A 21,702-nucleotide genomic window follows, 5' to 3' on the forward strand; every position below is an offset into this window, starting at 1 on the left:
CGTGGAGGTGGATTAGCCTCCAAGAAAACTCTAGTGGGCCATTGAACTTGGGGCTCATGGGTTGACACATTTGGTAGAAGGCCAACTAATGGGCTAGTCCAATAGTATAGTTTTTTTTATTTAAATCAACAGAGAAGGGTTAAAAATGCCCCTGAACTATTGAAAAAGGTCTAAAAATACCTCCCATCCAGCTATTGGGCTAAAAATACCCCTCAATCCACCTTTTTGGTTCACTTATGCCCTTTGACAGTTAGGTCAATGCTAGATTTTAAGAATAATTATTTAAATTCTACGTGGTAACTTCTTATTGGTCAAAATTAAACATCTAACCTATTAGAAAGATCCACCCATATCTACCCGTTTTTCGGACTAACTCGCCCCAAACACTAACCTGACCCGAATAAAAAGTTCAAATAAAATAAGACGCCCCACTTCCATCTAACTAATGGATTTACATGTGTTCATTTTCTTGATTAATCTCATGTATATCATTATCATCGAATAAAGGTTCATGACCAAATTAAACAAACAAGAAAAGCCTAGCATGAATGAACCAATGATTTTCTTGACAATAATATGGGACGAAAAATTAGGGGTAGTCCAACGGTTTATGATATCTTCCAAACAATCACTGTGAGATCTCTCCGTTATGTGAAACTGATTAAATTAAACTCATCTTGAATATAATGTAATTTGTGTCTATCATTTAAATTGAACTAGATTCCATAACAAGAAAAAGAAAATCACGTATAAATTTACATATATATGTTCGCTACAACTTCCATGGAGCTTTTGTTCCATGGAGTTTGATAGAAGTGGGGCCTTTTTTTTTTTTTAGTTTAAGTTTTTGTTCGGGTCGGGTTAGTGTTTGAAGCGGGTTAGTACGAAAAATTGGTAGATACAGGTAGGTCTTTATAATGGGTTAGATGTTTTAATTTTGGCCAATAAGAAGTTGCCACGTGAAATTTAAATAGTTATTATTTTAAATTCAGCATTGACTTAACGATCAAAGGGTATAAATGAACCAAAAAGGTAGATGGAGGGGTATTTTTAGCCCAATAGGTGGATGAAGAGGTTTTTTATACCCTTTTCAATAGTTTAGGGGCATATTTAACCCTTTTCCATTAAATCAATTTGATTAGATTTAACTAATTAACCCAATTATACTAGTCTACAATATTTATTTGGACTAATATATGTTTTATTTTGAGATAAAATCTAATTTTTTTATGAATTTAAATTTAATAAAATTTTAATTGTCTACATAACCCATTTAAAAACACAAACAATTCGATGATTGTTATCAAAAAGGAACAAAGCAGACCCCAAGCAACAACTAGCAGACTGCTACTACTGTTAATCTGAAATCAGTAACAAACATTGACTGTAGTAGAGTTATGACGAAAAGTGGCAAAGGTTTCAAGAATATTGACGCTGACGCACAAAGCAAGAACCTGCACACTACTACTACAACTGTTAATCTGAAATCAGCATCAAACAAAGTTATGAGGAAGAGCGGCAAAGGTTTCAAAAAGACAGATATTGACGCTGACGCCCAAAGCAAGAACACTGTTACAACATTAACAACAACTAAGCACATAACAGAAGAAATATTAATGAAGAAGAAGAGATCGAGAGTGTTTTTGAATCAAGTAAAAGGAAATATGAAGATAGGGTCGCAGAGCAAAACAAAGCAAAGAGAAGGACTATAATGGTGGACTTTCACTAGATGCCTAAGCCACCTAAAGATCCCCGTGGTCCCAAGCGCTGCTGGGAAAGGAGAAGGTTTTGAGATATTGTGATTCAATTTCCCCACGAGAATCTTTGTATTGTGATTCACTTGACTATTTTTTTTTAAATTAGTCAGCTCTTGCGTATATTCACTTAGTTTTGTACATGCAAATTTTATCAATCTATTGAAATAATATTAGAGTTACAATTTCACCTATGTTGCTGCAGCTTATGCTTTTAGGATCTGTTATTTCGTTGAATGCCCTGATTATGCCTTACCTAGTTAAGGCTTAGTTGACTATTCAGAATTTGTTTATTGTATTTTTATCATATCTTAGCTGAACTTAGTTTAGTCCTGCTTTGCCATGCACTGTTGGCCTCACCATCTGCTAATCTAGCTAAATTTAGAAGTTTTAATAATTTTGAATAGATAGTATTTGGAATGTGCAATCTGAGCCCTAGTATGTAAGGACTTTGATTTTGTATACTTTAAGCTTTCAGGAAGAGCAATCAGTTGCACAACGTCAACTTTTTTCTTTTTGATATTTTCAAGTAGTATAAGCTACACATTATGCTGGAAAATTTCGACTTGCAACTTGGAAAATTGCAGGATTAAATGGCTTAATTGTATTCATATAGATCTAAACACGCCTTACCCAACCTGATATTGATTTTATGAACAGTATATGTCTTATCTACAATGAGATTCACCTTCTATACCTCTACTGGAACTGAATAAAATGACAAAAATGAAAATCTAGTGCTTAGATCTGATTGTCTGGTGCTGGTTACTACGTTACTGGTTATTCTGTTGCTTCTAATTGAAACAAATATGTCGATGACTCTGTCCAAGAAACTGAAATATGCTCGCCTCCATGGCTTTCGAACGAGCAAGATACAGCAAGGAACAAGAAAACAATCAAGAAATCCCAATGCATTACTCACATAAAACCATTTATCAGGAAATTCATCATTGCTGTCGTTCTCCAGTACTGATATATCGTTTTGAGTTTCCATTTTGGCATAGTAGTAGAAGTGGAGCTCCACAAAGATGGGGATTCCCTCAAAAGCAGACTCTGTAAAAATTGTCATCTGCCCCTTACAAGGAACCATACCGGATAAATTGTTGCTTGAGATGTTAAGATCAAAGCTCGAAGAATGACATTGATTCCATGCTTGATAGGATGACACCAGAAATCTTATTGCTCGAGAGATCAAACGATGCAACTGATGTTAGCTTGAAATATTTCTGGTATTTGCCCACTGATTTGGTTTCTATAGACAAGTTCAAAACCATGAGGCCATGCAACTTTGTTAATTTCACAGGAAATGCTCCGCAAAGGTTTTTCTCGTCTCTTAACTGATTATTTTTCATGATTAGGTAAAGTAATTTTTTTTCATGATTAGTTAAAGTAACCATAAACCTGTATCAACCTTTAAAGTGTAGGGTGGTCAAATAACAATAAAAGAGATATCCATTCTGTAAAAAGATTTTCCAATTTTGCAACAGCATATGGAACACACACTTCTTTTCCCGAAAGGAAGCATATAAGTCCTATTTGGTTCTTAGAATGAAACAATATCTGAGAGTTCATACAACTTAGTGCCTTCGCGGACCCTAGAACATCATCATATGTACAAAATCTTCCTTAATTTTGATATCTCGCATATAAATCAATTAATTCTCAGTAACACTATGAATAAGTGAAGTGGAAGAGGAAAAAAATATTTTCAAAGATGTTACAAGCTGAACTCCATCTGACCAGTAGCTTTCCCTTAGAACGAGTACAAATGTGACTGCTCATTATAGCTGATCAGCACTAGGAATAACCCCATTGTCGGGTTCCTCTACTGTGTTGGTACTCTCAGTTTGTTCAGTACTGGAAATTACCTCATTTTCCTTGTTAGGCATGTCACCATTTTCTGATATACTTTTAACCTCTGAATTACGAACTGGTTTTGGAAGTTCTCTAGAGGAAGAGGTCGCCAACAGTCGACTAATTCCATCCAAAAGGAGTTTTGGCATCGGCTATAAGAGCAGCTCCACACGGATGCCAAAAACAAGTAACACAGTGTGGGAAAGCAACCTGGAAAAGGTACAGAATTTATATGTTTGAGTCAACAGGTGCGCATATCAATTGTAAATGAAGGTCAAACAAGTTCATATGATGCTACCTCAATACATGCTCGACATAGTGATAGAAAAAGCAAAGTTACTTCTCATGAATCCATCATTTGGTACATTGTCTATTTTTTTGTTTTGTTTGGTGCCTTAACAGTTGTAGGTAATGAACAAGGGGGAACCTTCGCAAAAGGAGCTTAAGTAGTGAACTGCATTTTATAACACCTTTAACAAGGAGAGTCAAATTAGCATCTTAAATTGTGTGCTGAGACTTTTCAAAGGTGTTTTCGCGCAACATAGGTGCCGGTCATATAATATCACATAAAATAGGACGAAAGGAATATAAGAAAGAATCGACAATCATCCTCTGCAACGTATAGTTTTCATTATATTTGAATATACAACAATAAAATTTCTACTTTATCTTATGCCATCAGAACCAAGTCAGTTCTCACGATATGCATTTACCTAATTAAAGCTAGCATTTAAATACTCTTGCTTCTGTTTCAAATTTACCTTTTTAAAAATCCTTTAACGCTAAGCCTTAGTTGACCATTCAGCATTTGTTTATTGTATTTTATCATCTTAGCTAAACCAATTCCAAATGTGCTAAGAAATCTATTACTCTAGTTGTAATATTCCTTCCGTCCCAATTTTGTGTTATTGTTTCACTAGGCAATGAAATTTAAAAAAAAACGAAAAACTTTTAAAATTTACAATCTAAAACAAATCGTAATATATGTATAAGATATAAATTTTTCATTAAAATTAAAATATAAATTTCAAATTAAATTATTTTTAAATATCAAAAAATATTATCACATAAATTGAGTCAAAATAAACTTTAATAATAGTGTTACCTCAAAATTATAGCCTTAAAACGTGATAGGCAAAATTGCTGTTTAATCATTAATGGCAAATATCAGGATATGTAATTGTCGCATAGCTTCAGTCACATCAGAAGCTGTAGTTAGTACTTCTCTTTGGATCTTTTCATTTCTTCAAAGGACAAAACCTCAAGCATAGCCATGTAATTTCCCCTATAATAATCTCATACTCCAATCATCCCAATTGGATAAACCTATTAAATTCCCACCACCACAAAAAACTCAAAATCTCTCCCCACAAAATCCCCCATCAACAAGAAAGCAAAAATAAAAATAAAAATCTCCCCCCCCAAAACACTGTAAACCAAAATCACCACCATGACTGCTTCAAGTCCAGCTTCCTTTACATCATCAATTCTCAACATTCCCAATTCCAAAACCCCATCTTTCATTTTAAACCCTAATCCCTTTCCCCAAATCAAAGTCAACAAATCAAGAAACCCTAGAAAAGCAAATGGGTATTTCATTTCTAGGTCTGTAACAGCCGATAACCCCACCACTGTATCCTCTTCATCTGCATTGAACTTAGATGAGGGAGTTGATGAAAAATCTGCTGAAGCAATTGGGAAAGTTGGATCTAGGGTTAGGGTTACGGTTCCGTTGAAAGTGTATCACGTGCCTAAGGTGCCGGAATTGGATTTGGTAAATAGAATTGGAACGTTGAAACAATACGTGGGTTTTCATAAAGGCAAACAAATATCAGCTAATTTGCCTTACAAAGTGGAGTTCGTGGTGGACAATTTGGAAGGGCGAGATGGTCCGGTTAAGTTCTTGGCACACCTTAAGGAAGATGAGTTTGAGTTTCTTGACTGATTTAATTTTAGTTTTGATTTGATAATTTTAGTGCTTTTTAAATGATTACTGTGTTCCACTGAATATATGAGAATAATCATGTGTACAAGTATTATTTTCGTGTATCATTTTGTAGTTCTAATTTTTTAAATAAAAAAAGATGGTTATTTTGGCTCATTTCATTGGGTTTTCAAAAATTTGTTGTTACCACTATTAAAAAAGATAACAGTAGTCGAGTTTCTATTGGAAACAACTTCTCTGCCTTCACTACGTAGAGTTAAGGTCTCCGTACACACTAACTTTTCCAGTCTCCATATATTGGAATATACTAGATTTTTTGTTGTTGTACTATTAAAAAAGATAACACTGTTCTCGATACTTGTGTTGGTGGGGGGTAGCAGGTAATAATCGACGTGTGTGTAAGCTGGCCCCTACACCATGTCATAAAAAGAAAAAGATAAAACATTTTGTTAGCACTGTTAAGAAAGATAAATGTGTGTTAGTCTAAGTAACAATTTGTGAAACAACAGTAGTATATAGAACCAATAATAGATTGTTTGGAATTAATGTTTTGATAGTCTACTCTTGCTTGGATGTTTCTGTTTAGTCCTTTTTCTTTTCTAATTGGTAGCTATTTGATTCTTGGAACGACCAGCAAAAGTATGAAACCCTTGAGATCACTGGTTATTGAATCTCTTGACTTAATATTTAGCGTGCTTATGGTGGAAATATATATCATTTTAAATGGATAACTTTAGTTACAGTGTTTATATGAAATGGTGACTTAAGCATGAAGTGTTGGAAGACTTGAAATGAGTGAGAGTTCCAAACTTGCTGGCAAAAATGTTATGTTTTTTCGTATGTGGGTAGCTTGATTTGGTAGCCATGGTTGTATTTGGAAAGACCTACTAGTAACTTACTAATGTAACAAGTGGTAATCATCAGATGTGAAAGAGCCTCCTTAGCAATTGGACTAGCAGGAAAAATGCTGCATTGCTATCTTTGCTGAATGAATTGGAGCTTGAGGTTCTAGTCTAAGCTGAGGCATGTTATCGCTTTTGAGGAGAGCCAAGAGCGTATGCATGTGTACTTTGATATGTAGATAAATATAAGAGAAGTTGAAGCAGAAAACAAAAACCAAGAAGAAAGAGACTACAATTATTGATTACATATGGTATACTTAAAAACAATTATTGAACATACACCTTCTTAGTGTAAGAGGATTACCTTATTAAAAAACACAGAATAATTTTCTGCAAATCAAGGCAAAGACAGGTGATGCTTGGCTCAGAGGTGTAGAATGACAAGTGCTTCCTGTTAGGGATATGCCCGAGCAAAAAGAAACGGAAAGTAAGCCTGAGGTGCAGAGGCATTTGTCTTTGTTGATGGCATGAGTCATGACTGGTATATGAAATTTCTTGTGTTTGTTTAAAAACTACACTTGCATAAACTAGATAATGATCAATACTTTAACTTCTGTTGATCTTTTATGGCTTATACCATATCTCTGATCAATATTTGACAGTTTATACCATATTTTTCTGTACAAACATATCAAATCATGCTCCATTGTATCACCTTCACTTTGGATTTGAGGGAATGCCGTTTGTGCTTACTTGCATTTGTTTTTAGCAAATCAATAGATCTTCATTATACCTTAGCTTCTGCATTTTTCGGCTCTAGAAAGTTGCCAAATTCATGGAGCTTCTTCTCTGCTGTTGGGATCATGGTCTGATAATAAACTATCGACAAATGAAAAATTAATTGGTTCTATTCGCTCTGTTCATAATGCCCAATATGTGGAGGTTGAGGATGGAGAGACAGATATTTGAAGGCGTACAATCATCATGACTTTAATATGATAATAATTGTTTTCCTTAAATAGTAGGATCATATATGTAAGATCAAAATAGCGGCACTGGGGATTGGAAATCTTTTTCCTGTAAGCTAAGCTTTGCTCAAAAGCTCGAATAATTTCATATGCAAGCAACACCTATCTCCAAAAGTTCGTACTATAGCAGATACTAGGTCTAAATCTTTGTCGATAAGTTGATGTATGGTAAAGTTACAATAAATTTGTCTTGAAGTAGCTGTTCATAATGTACTCTCGTTTTTGTTATTGTTAAGGTTGCTGCAAAAAAGCAAAGAATTGATATGTTGGCATAAACTGCTGAAGCTTTAGATGTAGTTTATGATTATATCTTATTAAGATATTCATACTTTTGCCATATGAGCTCTCAGTGGTATATAAGATCCGAATGTGAAAGAACCTGCATCTCATGGTACCTACCAGCTTTTGATTTTTTACTTGGTAGTGTTTCATTATATGCCCTACCTTTGTTCTTGGTGTCTTTTGAAATCAAGATGCTAGATTGCTTCATATATTTTGCAAACTCGTAAAGCATACCTCTTTATTGATGTACAACAATAATAACCCAGTATAATCCCACTAGTGGGGTCTGGGGAGGGTAGTGTGTATGCAGATCTTACCCCTACCCTGGGGTAGAGATGTTGTTTCCGATAGAAACTCGTTTTTCTCCCTCCAAGAACTCTCCACCTTGCTCTTGGGGTGACTCGAACTCACAACCTCTTGGTTGAAAGTGGAGGGTGCTTACTACTAGAGCAACCCACTCTTGTCTTCGACTTTAGACTTGGGGAACTTTTGATCCAACTAGTTTCCAGGTTGAAGTTGTCATGGTTGTAATACAACAATAATTTACATTTCAATCCAAGCTTCCTACAAAAATAGACTATATACCAGATCTCTAACGCGAGATGGTTAAGGACAGAGGAGTCCGTATCATTCCATCACAACCTTTGGTGGTGAAATGCTAGTATACGCGGAGGCTTGAGATTGGCACAAGCAATAATTTGTCTACCTTATACCCATTATACGTTCCATTTTTGGCAAATGATATTCTTATCAAATAAAGTTGTTAATTTAATAGACGGCTGAAAATCTGTCTCGTCTGATGACCGACTATGATCATCCCATTGATAGGTACGAGATATCCATCTTACACTTGAAAAAAAATTGGAATATAGCATAATTGCAAGTTTAATCATTGTGCAACATCTTAAACAAGTTTTTAGTGGCATGAAATTTGTCATATATATATTTGGCAATTTTGGTCCTTCTCCTTAGTTTTTAGACTAGCAGAATTATGAGATATCAAAAGTGGTAAGTTAATTATTGGTTCTTATTCTCCGCTTTGTATAGGTTAACTTGGTTTGTTTCATATTATTTTTTATTTTACTGTGTTCCACATTTGCAAAGAGTTGTAGGCAATTTCCTAGAACCCACCCCTGTTCCAAAAGTAAGTGGGGATGGCACCTATTATTAAAATTTTGATATCTACTACTGTTATGTTTTTTAGTCTTTGATCTTTTACCATTGGTTCGCAACTGTAGGAGGATATTCATATTATGCATTTCTTAATTTCCTTATCTTTGCTTGATTTGAAAACTAAACAATTGAAATAATACCTAATGAGTCAGTCAAGTAACATGTCGTAGGTTTTTCAATGAATGAAGTTGGATAGCTCAAGTAGGGATGAGGTTCCATTTTAGGAATAGAGCCGTAGCTCAAGTTCTTCCAAGTACGCATAAATCGGATGTGTAACAGATCTCTGATCTGAGACGAAATTTTTGGCGATAAAATTGGAACTTGTGACGTGCGTCTTAGTTTCAAATTATGCACTATGTTCTTACCATTAAACTCAAGTGTTAGGAGCATTGATAAGGTAACCATTTGTCCGAGCTTTTTCCATGGACAGGCAGGCATACATGTCAAAGTTAGGCGTAGCAAGAAAATTGGTATTGGTTTGGGGTTGAGAATTTGCTCGCTCGACAAGAACCATCTTCCCAGTGAATAGGCGAAAGCTTCAAATCTCATAAATATCATTATCCTTCCATTAAATTTTACCTTTCTTCTCCCCTATGAAATGGTAATTGGTATAAGTTGTATTTGGTTTTTCAAATATGTACATTATAAAAGATGAGTTGTATAGGTTGTATCTGATTTTTGATAAGGAGTTTTCTGGAATTGAAGGGTTTAGAAGGGAGAGATCGATTTTATGATCCATTACAAATATTTTTTTAGGCATAACATTTTATATGGAACCAGACATGCAAAAGACATCAATTTGAATTTGTTAATATAAAGATTCTCCTAGAGCGTGCCATGTAAATATTGAATTAAAAATGGTTGAAGTTAGACTGCTAGCTTTTGAAGCTTAATACCATTTGAAGCTTAACATCCTTGCAAGCTTTCGACGTATATCTGATATTGTATAAATGCAGCCACAAATCTATAAATATGAGACGCTATACAAGTATTTACAAGCTTTAGATCATCGCCAGAGTTTTCCAATACGTTAAAAATTCATTTAAAATCACACCATCACTATAAAAAATTCCTTTGTCAATCACTTTAATTCCTCTCGTATTTTGTGAAGCCAGGATTTACAATCGGCGGGACATTGGAACCTGTTCTACTTCTGTTTAATCCTATTAGTATTTGCGCTTCTCCTAATTATAAGGTCACTTTCAAAACTTAAAAACAACATACTATTAATGTTTTCAAAAACTGAACATTGTCCAGCCAAATAAAAAGGAGCTAAACAATTATTTCCTTGTCAGTTGTCATTAGCAGAACTCCATATATAAACATTATAAAATTCGTTCTGACTTTCCGATGATGTTTGGGAGTAATTAGCATAACTGTCACGCACATGTACAAAAACTCTTTCGGAATAGATTGGTGGCATTGACTTTGCCATATAACATTCACATTTCGTCGATACAATTGGTGACAATATCGTAGTGGTATTTTTCAATAGATATTTTAGTCTTGGTGACAAATGATAAACCCATTTTTTAACTAGCTGATCACAACTCAACTTTGATTAGGCAAATGATATACATAGACCAACCAAATGGTTAATTAGACGTGAGCATTTGAGATCAATAAGTGAATTTTGACTTTTAAATTTCTAACATAGAAGGTAAAAAAAAAATATATAAATTGTTTTGCGTGGTTGAGTGTATACGGAAGGAATGTTAATCAGGAAACAAAATTGTAAGAGATGATTGAGCCAAATGTAATTTGTAGGTGATCCTATGAATTCTAATAAATCATAAATTATCATAGTTAAAAGTATTTCTATCTAATTTCTTAAATAGTACTCACTCCTATATTGTTGCATTTTAGATGGAGTGACTAAATATTGGATTGATATGAACACAATTACAGTTCCTCTATTTTTTCTTCAAAATATAATATTTTTTCTTCTTGCATTTCATCTTTACTTACACTTATGGCAGAGAGCATGAATTAAAGTAATTTTGACATTTATTCATGCAAGAGTCTTTGAACTTCTTCGAGATTTTATAAACACCTTATTTATTTCGTACGTGTTAACTACGATCTTAACTACACGTTTTTACTATGCACGAAATTTTTTCTCTAAAAGATGTTACCCTAAACTTTTTCCAACATCAGTCTACTTGTCTTCCATTTTTTTAAATTTTTTTCAATAAGAAAAAGATTAAAAATTTAAAATAAAAAGGCAAATGAAAACCATGGACGGAACGTTGTATTTTGTCAAATACCTAAAGAAAATAGAATGCCCATATTCTGTTTATGGTAAATTGTTAGTCAACTGATCAGAATTCAGAATTCAGATCCCTTATCTATCAGGCAAATACACAAAATTACACAAATTATACTTACCATATTAGAAAAGATCGGTCCTTTTTCTCCTTTGTTCACGTTTTCTTAATTTGAAGTCAGTTCAATAATTCTTGTCACAAACCCTAAATTCTTGACACTTGCTGATTGCAATTCAACTATCTGTTGGTCCTGATCCTTCAAATAGGTAAAAATCTTTGGCATTCTTTGCTGTATTCATCTGGGTTTTTGAAGATTAACGCTTTCTCTTATTTGTGATTTATGTCAAGATTGTATTTTTTTTGTTGCTAATTACTGCCCATGATTGGATTTTTGATTTGGAGGTAAAATCTATGTGTTTCACTTTTTTCCTCTGTGGGTTTTGGCTTGTTAGGGTTGTGTTAGGTGGTTGTTCGGTTTGGGGGGGGGGGGGTAGCTGGGGATGGTGGTTTTGTTTAAGAAGTTTTGTTTTTGCCTGTTGTTACTTTGTCTATTAGTTTAAACTTTATTTTCATATGAAGCTTTGTGCTTTAAATTTTGCTGATTAATGTTTTTGTAGTATTAAGTATTGTTGAGTTTGTGTTTGGGTTTTTGAGGTGTGCAATGTATTGGTATGACAGATTATCACTTGAATTTTGATGGAAATATTTGGTAGTTAATACTAATTCTGATGATAGACTGGTGCAAAAAGTGATAGCTTCTTTGGTTGGTAGGAGGAATAGAACTGATAATGAGATATGTTGCCAAAAAGCTCAAATTTTGTTAGCACCAAGAGAAGGCTAAGTTTAATCTCTGTTGATCATATTCAGGGATTACAAGTGATATATGTGCTGTTTGGGATATCATCTAATCATGAGCCAAGTCTCACTTTTACTAAAACTTTGGACTACTGAGGAAAGACTGTTTCTCCTACTTTAGTGTATTCCGGAGTTAGGATTCCTTGTTGAGTTGTTAGACTCTTCTTTGTTATTCCTGTTGTCTAGTTCTTATACTTCGTTCTCGTCAATCTCAAATCATTCTCCATTTTTCTGTTAGCTGGCGAACTCTCTAACCAAGCGTATCATGCATAAATTATTTGGTGTGTATTAACTAAATCATCAAGATGAACTTTTTACTCGAAGTAGAGATAATGCGTGCATTGAGGAAAGTAGGTGCAATAAGTGGCTACTTTGTTCAGTTTGCTGTTGGTCTTCTTATCATGGCTTCTATTTGTCTCTTAGAATTTTTCTACAGTTCTGTTGAATTGATTGAGACCTAACTGTGTTGCTAATGATTCTAGCGCAGAAGGGACCAGTTAGAACCTTGACAACATTACCAGGAATGGTATTTTTTAGATTGATCGGGAATTCAGTATGCAATGGCTTCTGATAGTGGAAGAAGCTTACCACAAAGAGAGTTGTTCCAAAGGGAGTTTCTGGTGAAGGCTGCAGCCATCTATGATGATGACTTTCCAATGACCCTCTTGATGATTATACTAGTTTTGAGGAATTTCAGTGCTAGAATTATTTGTTGATGTAATCATGATGATGGGGTCGAGATTTGGGCAACTTCTTTTATTCTTTCTGTTTGTATCAGCTTTGATTTTTTATGTCACAGATGCATTTGAAGAAGTGAGCGTACAAAGGGTAATAACCGCTCCTTTAAGGAATGCCCGAACCAATATAATTGATGGTTCTGGTAAAGAATATGATGTAGATTCTGTCAGTGTAGATGGAAAAGGTGAATGGACTGGTGATAACACCAGAGTTTCTGTTTCAACTGTTGCATTGTTCACCTTGGCAATGGCTGCGGCTAGTGGTCTGGGAGCAATACCATTTTTCTTTGTGGAGTTGGATCCTCAATGGTCGGGAATATGCAATGGAATGGCTGCTGGAGTGATGTTGGCAGCGAGCTTTGACCTTATACAGGAAGGACAGGATCATGGAAGTGGTGGATGGGTTGTATTTGGTATTTTGGCTGGTGGGATCTTCATTCTGCTTTGTAAGAAGGTGAAAAAGGCCCATTTTCACGGCTTTCTTGTTCTCCAGTTTTCGTCCTTCCGTTAGTTTTATATCGTTTCTGCTATTGAATAACATTAAGTGGTTTTATTGAATACCATTAAGTAATTCTGTTGTCATCACTACTATCATGTGGTTGCTGTCACTCGTAAGCTAGATAAAAAAAGGAAAATGTTCCATGAGTAAGTAAAGCTTGATACACGGGAAGCACTGCTGCTCTTTCAGTATCTTTGGCCTGTTATCTTACAAATTTTATAGGGCCGTAACGTTTATTAGCTTTCCCGCTATTTTCAAACTTAGAGTACTTACGATCAAAGTGGGAGACATTTCCCTAAATATTTCTGTTTGATCAATAAGAAGTTATGGGATCCTACTTGCAAGCTTCTTCTGGACATCATGGTTTCAACTTTCTTGCATGTCAGTGTCTTGAAACATTTACTGTATCTGAAGGAAGTACATGGGTGTCCACCTTTTACCACTAAATGTTGACTTCCATTTTGGGATATTGGAGGTGTTGGTAATAGGTCTTATGGAGTTAAGCAGAGACGCTACTGCTTTTCAGTTCCAGTCATTCTGTTGAGTGGATGTCAGATATAGTGTGCTGTATTCTTGTTTCTAAATTCTATTGACTGAAGGACATAATAAAAGCCTTGCCATATTACTAGCTAATGCTGGTTACATAAGCTTGACCTGTGGGCTGAGTTTAGGATACGTCGTCTCTTCTGCGATTGAAGTAAACATTCTATTAAAAAAATTGTCTTTTGTGCATGAACTCTTGTTAATCTTGCATAGCTTGACAAATTTCTTCGTTCCCCTCTTGCAATTCCTCATGTTGTATGTCTGTTCATATTCAGTTTCTTGAACAATATGGTGAAGTGAGTATGCTGGACATTAAGGGAGCAGATGCAGCAAAAGTCATCCTTGTTGTTGGGATTATGACCCTTCACTCATTTGGGGAGGGTGCTGGTGTTGGAGTATCCTTTGCTGGCTCGAAAGGTCTTTCTCAGGGTATCTTGGTAACTCTGGCTATTGCCGTGCACAACATACCCGAGGGTTTAGCTGTGAGCATGGTTCTTGCATCAAGAGGAGTTTCTCCGCAGAATGCCATGCTATGGAGTATATTAACTTCCTTACCGCAGGTGATTGAATATATACCATCTTTTACAAATTCGGATTTGGGGATTTCTTAGTAGAAAACTGAAAGTTGGGATGTATTTACATTGTTCTCGCTGATTCCTATAACTATTATCTCATTGTGATACAAGTCAAACCAGATTCTTTCAAAGTAGAAAACCTTCTTTTTGTTTTTGTACAGAGGGGTTCTAGAAATTTGTACTGTCTTAGCACCATCTTAGTGCTAAGCTGTTCCTCTTTTTAATATACAACTTACTTTCCTTTTTAAAAAAAGGTCAAACCAGATTTTGTCATTTGTGATACGTAGTCTTTGTCTTTTATAAGAGGTGCTTGTAACAACAATGTATATTGTTCTTGTGTGCACTAGTATGGATTATTGCATATTTATGAACAAGTGAGGCATAATATATTATTTTTAGTTTTCGGTTTAGTAATATTCAGTTTCCATTTGTCAGTACTCATGGTATATTGATGTCTAAACCTTTAATTCCTTTTAAATGCAGCCTATTGTTGCAGTACCATCATTTATCTGTGCCGATGCATTTAACAAATTTCTACCATTTGCTACTGGCTTTGCTGCTGGGTGTATGATTTGGATAGTTGTTGCTGAGGTTCTTCCTGATGGTTTCAAGGTAATCTGTTTAATGCCCCTCTTAATTTTCGAAAGAGCTTCCATAACTGACTTGTATGGTGCCTTCCACCCTCCTAAAGGGGGAAAAAGAGAAAATAAAAGGAAGAAAGAGGGAGAAATTGAGGATATAGAAAAATTAAAAGAATGCACTTTAGTGATCCATGATGTTTTTAGTTGGCAAGAAATGGGCGTATCTTGGACTGTAATATATGTGGAGAAGCACTTAATGTACTGTTCTATGGAACTTTAGATGGAGTTGACTCTTTGAATTTTATCAACTGATTAAAATCAGTAGACCAGAATGATAATGACACTTCTATTTGTCCAAGTGAAATTGACTTTATGGATGTTAGTTCAAAAGGAAATACTCTATTTTGTAGCATCTCATTGACATCTTCTTGAAACAATGATAACATTAATTCCACAACCTAAATCTGGATCTTAGGTTTTATAATCTAGCACTATTTCCTGTAGTCTTTAACAATATTACATTTTCCTTTAATTTGGAACTTATGGTTCTCTATGTGCAGGAAGCCTCACCATCTCATGTTGCATCAGCTGCTACTCTTTCAGTAGCATTTATGGAAGCTCTTAGTGCTCTGTTCCAGAGTTTCGGCCACAACTACAAGTGAGTTCATCTTTCACCTGCCCTACATCTCTGCTTCCCCAACCCTGCAATGACAATAACAGTAGAAGAAACATATTGGTGAAGAGAAGTAGAAAAGCCGTACTGTTAGTCTTGGGATGATAAGAGTTTTTCACTGCTAAGATGTCTTATCTTTTTCTTCTAGATTTTATTTTGAAGTCTTCTTCTTTTGCTTTTAGTTAATTGGTTAAATGGCATTGAACTTGAGAAGGACCTCCCGCTCTAGCTGTATTCTGTTGCTTTGGTTTGTGGTATAGCTTGTTTGTCTGTCTATTTCTTATCATTGCTGCGGTTTGTTTAGAGTGTTGATGCAACCGATAACAGGGAAAATTCTATTGACTTTGTATATTAGGGAAAGCTGGAGCTTTTTTTGTGAAGGTTATGGGGTACTAATCGTAGAAATAATATTCAGGGTTTTATGGTATGTTAAGATAAGTTTTTTTGGAAGTCGAGAGAATCATTGTGTGTTTTTATGATATCAGAGCAAAATGTTTCATTGTCATTCCAGTTTGCATAATTTGCTGTTTTTACTGCAAGGTACCTAAGGATTGAAAGACATGAATGAATCTGTAATATGTTTAAGCTATATATGGTTTTTTACTTTGATATAGATTCTCCCATTAGTATAAGTTTGATGTGTGCTGTCTCTCTAACCAATTCATGTTGCAATGGCAGTTCGGAGGATGCTTCTGCTTTCCTTGTTTCTCTACTTTTCGGACTTGGTCCACTGCTTGGTGGTGTATCTCTTGTTGCATTTGCTCTTGCTTTTCGTCTTCAGCATGCTCTCCTGACTGGTGTAGCCTGCGGCACAGCCTTCGTCCTCGGTGCATGGCGTCCATTGCAGCTAGTCTTATCTTCAAAGATGGGGTTTATCCCCCTTGTATCGCTCCTCGCAACAGGATTCTCATTTTCCCATTTTTCAACGGCTAGTGTCACTAAAATTGGAAGTCGCAAGAGGACTTCAGCAGATACTTTATCTACTGTAACCGGATTTCCAGTTAGTGCTCTCACCCTTCAGTCAATCCTGTGTTGTGCTGCAGTTGCCCTCCATGCACTTTCAGAGGGGCTTGCTTTGGGGGTCGCTGCACCTAAAGCTTATGGACTTGGTCGGCACATGGTTCTTCCTGTCTCACTTCACGGACTGCCACGTGGTGCAGCTGTTGCTAGCTGCATTTACGGAGCAACTGACAGCTGGCATGCGTCCCTTTTAGCTGCTGCGCTTATTGGCTTCATAAGTCCGTCATCTGCAATCGGAGCAATACTTGCAGGTATTGACTACAGTGGTCTGGACCACATCATGATGTTTGCCTGTGGGGGATTACTTCCATGTTTTGGGAGCATTTTTAAGAGGGCAATGAGTCTCGAAAAGCAGAAGAGTATTACGGGACTGATAATAGGCATTTTGTTTACGAGTATTTGTCTAGCATTTACTAAGTTGGTTTGTTTGCATACACCTTACTGCAACTCTGCACCAGAAGCTGTTAGGTGATGAAGTTGCATAAATGATAACGTTTTGGATATATTGACCTCAAAGTTAACTCAGTTTGCACCCAGCCTTGTGCGCTTCAAACTCACTGAAGGCTGGTTGTGTAGATTTTTCTCGACAAAGGAGCTATACAGCAGTACAGGAAGTTCATCAGGGGAGAGATGGGATTGTCTATTGTATATTAGTTTAGCCTTTATTTCTTTGGAAGTGAAAGCCTTTTAGCGATAATCTTGAACGATATCCAGAAGTATATTCATGACGAATGAAAGATATTTTATGCATATTCTGTATTTAAGTATAATTCTGTAGAATGGCATGTTTGCGCTTTCAAGCTGCAGTATAGTTCTTTTTTATTTCCCATGTTTTTAAGCAATTGCTGGAATTGCAATTTTGGCATCCCACCCGCATGACACGTTCTCTCTCACGATGGCAGTAGTGATGCGCCCATCTCCTTAAAATAAAATCCTTAGATTCGTCTCTGATTGTTAACACTTTATTCCTTCACTTCTTATATGATCACTAAAGTTTAGCCAATATAATAGTAAAGTCACAATTATTTGTAACATTGAAGTAACTATACTTTACCTACTATAATATTAAAGTCAAAAATATTTTTGTAATATTAATGTAATAAAACTTTACCTATTATAGTAGTTAAGTCATAAAACTTTACTCACTATAACAATAAAGTCACCTTAGTGGGTAGATTTTGTCTGTTATAGTGATAAATTTGTTTATTAAGGGTAAAATAAATATTAAAAGTTAAATAGTTTTAAAAAATAGAAAGTTGTCAATATTTTTGGAACATATTGTTTGACCCAAAATTTAGATCTAGGTTTAAACAATTAGATTTTCTAGTAACATAGAGTTAATCTTAGCCAATGTTAATATCCAAAAGATGCGTTAACCGATTTTGTATGGCAAGACAATACGGGTATAATCTAATTAGCGGTAAATGATAACAACACTGTAATATTCAACGATCCAAAAATGAGGGAGATAGTATTTAATAGCAAAGAATGGTATTTAAGTAAATAAAGGCAAGTGAGTCATCCGAAAAGGGTGAGATTCTTTAGTATTCTTTCTGACAATGATGAATGATTGATGAGCCTTTAAATATTCGGATTCTCCTCGGATCATGGGAGAAAAGTTAGACAAGAATCTCAAGAAAAAGGTGTATTTTGTATGTGTATAATAAAGCAAGAATCTTCGGAGAATGTCAATGTGTTGTCTTACAAGTGAGTGTCCAATGTCCCCTACAACTATGCCTCTTTCTTTTTATAAGGGAACATGTGCCAAAAAATTCTAATAGTACAAATACAGAGAATATCCACTGGAATATTCTGTTTAGAGTCTTATCCTAAAACTAGCCGTTATAACTCTGTTTAGGACGAATGCTCGTCCTCGACCTTGATCTATGTTAACTCCTCGATCCTGCCCTTCATCTCTTGTGAGACTACTTTGACCTTAAGCATGCCCTTTGTCGAAATCATATTGGTGACACGTGGCAGGTCTTGAAGGTGCTCTTAATGCTGATATGGTTTAATCATAAATAAGATAATTTTTGTCTCATACAGTTAGTCCCTCCACTTGTTGAGGTCGTCCTCGCGGGCGAGTTCGATGAGCAGATAATATCGTTCATGGTCGAGCTTGTTGAACAGATACCATGGGTCGTAGTCGTTGTAGCGAGCAGGCGAAGTGGCTCTTCGTAGGCCGCGTGTTTCAAATCCCTTAAATTTCCGGGTGATTTGTTGGAGCCATCTGGTCCAAGAGAGGGGGTGACGTCATGCGTCATGATGACACTTGTTCTCGATGCATTGCGTCGATTTGAGTGTGATCTTTGATGGGATCTGCCGTTTTGATTTCAGTGCTAATCATGATGAGTTGTTTCGGGTTTGGTGCCCATTATGACAAACCGTTTCGGATTTGGTGCCTCAATCTCTATAAATAGGGAGGACCAAACCCGATTTTGAAATTTTTACTCTCCTAAACTTTCGAGATTTCAAACTCTCTCTGAACCTTCTTCTCTGTATCTTTGTTCTCTTCCCAGGTTCCTTCTTTACTCTCTCATAAATATGTCAAACTTATCATCTGATGCTTCGCGTCGCTCCCTTGGCGGTTGTGTTTCCTACTCACGAGGAGAATGTTGCTGCCGTTGTTGAGGATGAAGCTTTTCCGTAGGTGGGGGAGATACTTCCCTGCAACCCCGAAGCCAGGTCCAATCTCCACCGATCACTGGACGCGACACTGAACATTTCCTATCGACGATGGCATCCAAACAGTTAGGTGAATTTAAAGCCATATTCGGCCTAACCAACCACATCGAACTGATCCCCGCTGAAGGGGACGAAGTGCATGTTCACATCCCTAGGTACTGCGCTCTATATGCGTACCCATTCTTTATTGGTTACTCGTTTCCTCTTCCCCCGCTGGTGGAAGAGTTTTGTCGCCACTACGGCATTTTTCCCGCTCAGCTCGTCCCTTATGTCTTCAAAGTCATCAAGATGTTGACCAAATTTGCCAAGCTCGCGGGGGTCGAAGTGACGGTGCGGCATTTGGTGCCCTTATTCGCCCCTGGCTTCTATAGAGGGACGATGTTGAACCTTTTCCACCGTGGAGGTAAGTGTTTGGTGGTGAAGATGGACGACAAGGCCAGTCGCCTGTTCTGACTTGATTTCTTTTACGTCAGGACTGAGGACGTCGTAGCTAACATCGACGGCTTCCCTGAGGCTTGGAACTACACACGTAAGTGTCCGGATTTTATCTTTTCGTCTTTCGCATCTCTTTGCTTATTTTGAGCTAGTTAAGTGATTTTTCCTTCCTTGCAGCCAACAACCAACCTCCTCCTCTAGTCGAGCGCATTGTCGATTGGGTCGAGCAGATTCTCCTTCATGCCGTAGGGATTTGCGACTTGACAAGCTTCTTTAAGAAGTTCAGACCGGCCCTCCCTTTAGCAGGTAACTTCTCTTTCCTGGCCGTGGTCGTTGCACCTTTTTGTTGTACATCAGCTCGCTCTGCTAACTTATATGTTTCTTCCTTTCCTAGGTACGGGGGTCTTCTCGAAGGAGTCGGGCGCATGTGCCTTCTTTTCGGAGGAGGACTGCTACGCCTTCAGTTTCTGCTCTCGTCGTGGCTGCAGGGCCTATTGTACCTACCCCTGTCCTGGTTGATGCGGCTTCTGGTTCCACCTCTATCCCATCTGCTGCCCCCGCTCCTCAACAGTTCTCATTGGTTGATGAGGACGATGATGTCTCCCCCGATGATGGGAATTTAAGGCCTCATACGAGAAGAGCCGTAGACCCTGGGGGGGGGGGAGGTTAATGTCGATGGCCATTGACTCAATGGATGGCGACTTCGTTCTTCGAGAGATGATCATAATACATATTAGAGAAAGTACTGGGGTGGACCCCGAGGCCCCACAATTGGAAGAGGCAAATGTGGACGTGTTGGTGCGTCCCGAAGGGGAAACGATCGAGGAGGGGGCACTTGACAGCGACCTCGCACTTTCGAGGCAAGAGAAGGCTTCATCTTCTCGGGCGGCAGTGGATGTTTCTTTGCCCGATGGTGGTAGGGGGGAAGTTGTCGCCGAGGATAGCGATGAGTTGGGCTTTGACATCGATTTAGACGATCTAAAGATGATCGATTAGGGGCTCACCCAACTCGAGGTGAGACTAGAGGGGTGTCCAAGGACCATCACGATCCCAATGGATCGTTATTTGCTTGTTGATACGAAGGAGGTAGTCCCTACCCTCGGTCCTCTCTATTCCGACATCGAGAATGAGACCCTCAAGAAGATAAACGACAACACTTTGTCGAAGAGTATCCCCGGCCTCGTCCTTAATGTAAGTATAACTACTACGTGCCACATTCCTTATGCCTTAGCTTGTTTTTAAGTTCTAAAATTTTTCTTCGATCTGTAGACGGTCATTCTGGAGATCGAGAGTGCTCGTAGGGAGAAGAGGCGCAAAGAGATTTTTGTGAAGTTGAAAGGAAAGTATACCGAGTACCGCGAGAAATACCAGGATCTCCGAAGTTAGCTTCATGAGGGCAGTGATGTGCGGGCCCTGAGCGAAGACTTGAAGAAGAGGGATGAAGAGCTGATGGAGGCCGTAGAGAAGTGGAGCATTCTCGAGGAAACGTTGAGGAGAAAAGAAGAAGAGTTCGAGCTCAGTAAGGGTGTGGAGGACCAATGCAGCGACCTTCAAGCTCAAGTGGTCCAACTGCGAGGCCAGCTTAAAGAGTGCCAGTTCCAGGTAGAGGCTCTCAGGGGTGAGATTGCCGAGAAGCAGGAGGAGCTCGAGAAGGTAGAATCCTCTTGGTTAGATGCTCGGAGAAAGGTGGACATACTTGAGCTGGCGAACAAGATTCTTCGTGCTGAGCGGGAAAATAATAAGTCGATGGCGAGGGCTAAGGAGGACCGGCTCGAGGAAAGAATGGGGGAGATGGACAAGGAAACCTCCGAGTTGTATGATCGAGTTGATGCATTTGAGGCCGAGAAAGCCCAACTGCTCGAGCGACCTTCTTCGTCTAATGCTTCTGATTTCCCGAACATCCCTTATGATCTGTATGAATAGTGGATTCATGCGGAAGCCCGACTAGATGTGT

At 37.3% G+C, this 21,702-nt stretch overlaps 3 protein-coding genes across 3 annotated transcripts; all 3 read left to right on the plus strand.

The window, feature by feature from the left end:
- The first annotated feature begins 4,887 nt into the window (after positions 1 to 4,887).
- LOC104120781 (ferredoxin-thioredoxin reductase, variable chain-like) lies at positions 4,888 to 5,709 on the plus strand. Its single transcript, XM_009632621.4, has one exon. The coding sequence runs from the start codon at positions 5,059 to 5,061 to the stop codon at positions 5,551 to 5,553; it is 495 nt and encodes a 164-aa protein (XP_009630916.1). The 5' UTR covers positions 4,888 to 5,058; the 3' UTR covers positions 5,554 to 5,709.
- Positions 5,710 to 11,124: 5,415 nt separating this feature from the next.
- On the plus strand, positions 11,125 to 17,378 carry LOC104120780 (putative zinc transporter At3g08650). The gene is made up of 6 exons (XM_009632620.4): positions 11,125 to 11,411; positions 12,483 to 13,191; positions 14,055 to 14,339; positions 14,838 to 14,966; positions 15,496 to 15,593; positions 16,287 to 17,378. Exons 2-6 carry the CDS (start codon positions 12,724 to 12,726, stop codon positions 17,098 to 17,100), a joined length of 1,794 nt encoding a protein of 597 aa, XP_009630915.1. The 5' UTR covers positions 11,125 to 11,411; positions 12,483 to 12,723; the 3' UTR covers positions 17,101 to 17,378.
- A 3,423-nt stretch (positions 17,379 to 20,801) lies between these two features.
- On the plus strand, positions 20,802 to 21,671 carry LOC138907113 (peroxisomal and mitochondrial division factor 2-like). Its single transcript, XM_070197291.1, has 3 exons — positions 20,802 to 20,939; positions 21,018 to 21,091; positions 21,149 to 21,671. The coding sequence occupies exons 1-3, from the start codon at positions 20,802 to 20,804 to the stop codon at positions 21,669 to 21,671; spliced, it is 735 nt and encodes a 244-aa protein (XP_070053392.1).
- Positions 21,672 to 21,702: the final 31 nt, after the last annotated feature.

The sequence above is a fragment of the Nicotiana tomentosiformis genome, chromosome 1 (assembly GCF_000390325.3).
Source record: "Nicotiana tomentosiformis chromosome 1, ASM39032v3, whole genome shotgun sequence".
NCBI lineage: Eukaryota > Viridiplantae > Streptophyta > Magnoliopsida > Solanales > Solanaceae > Nicotiana > Nicotiana tomentosiformis.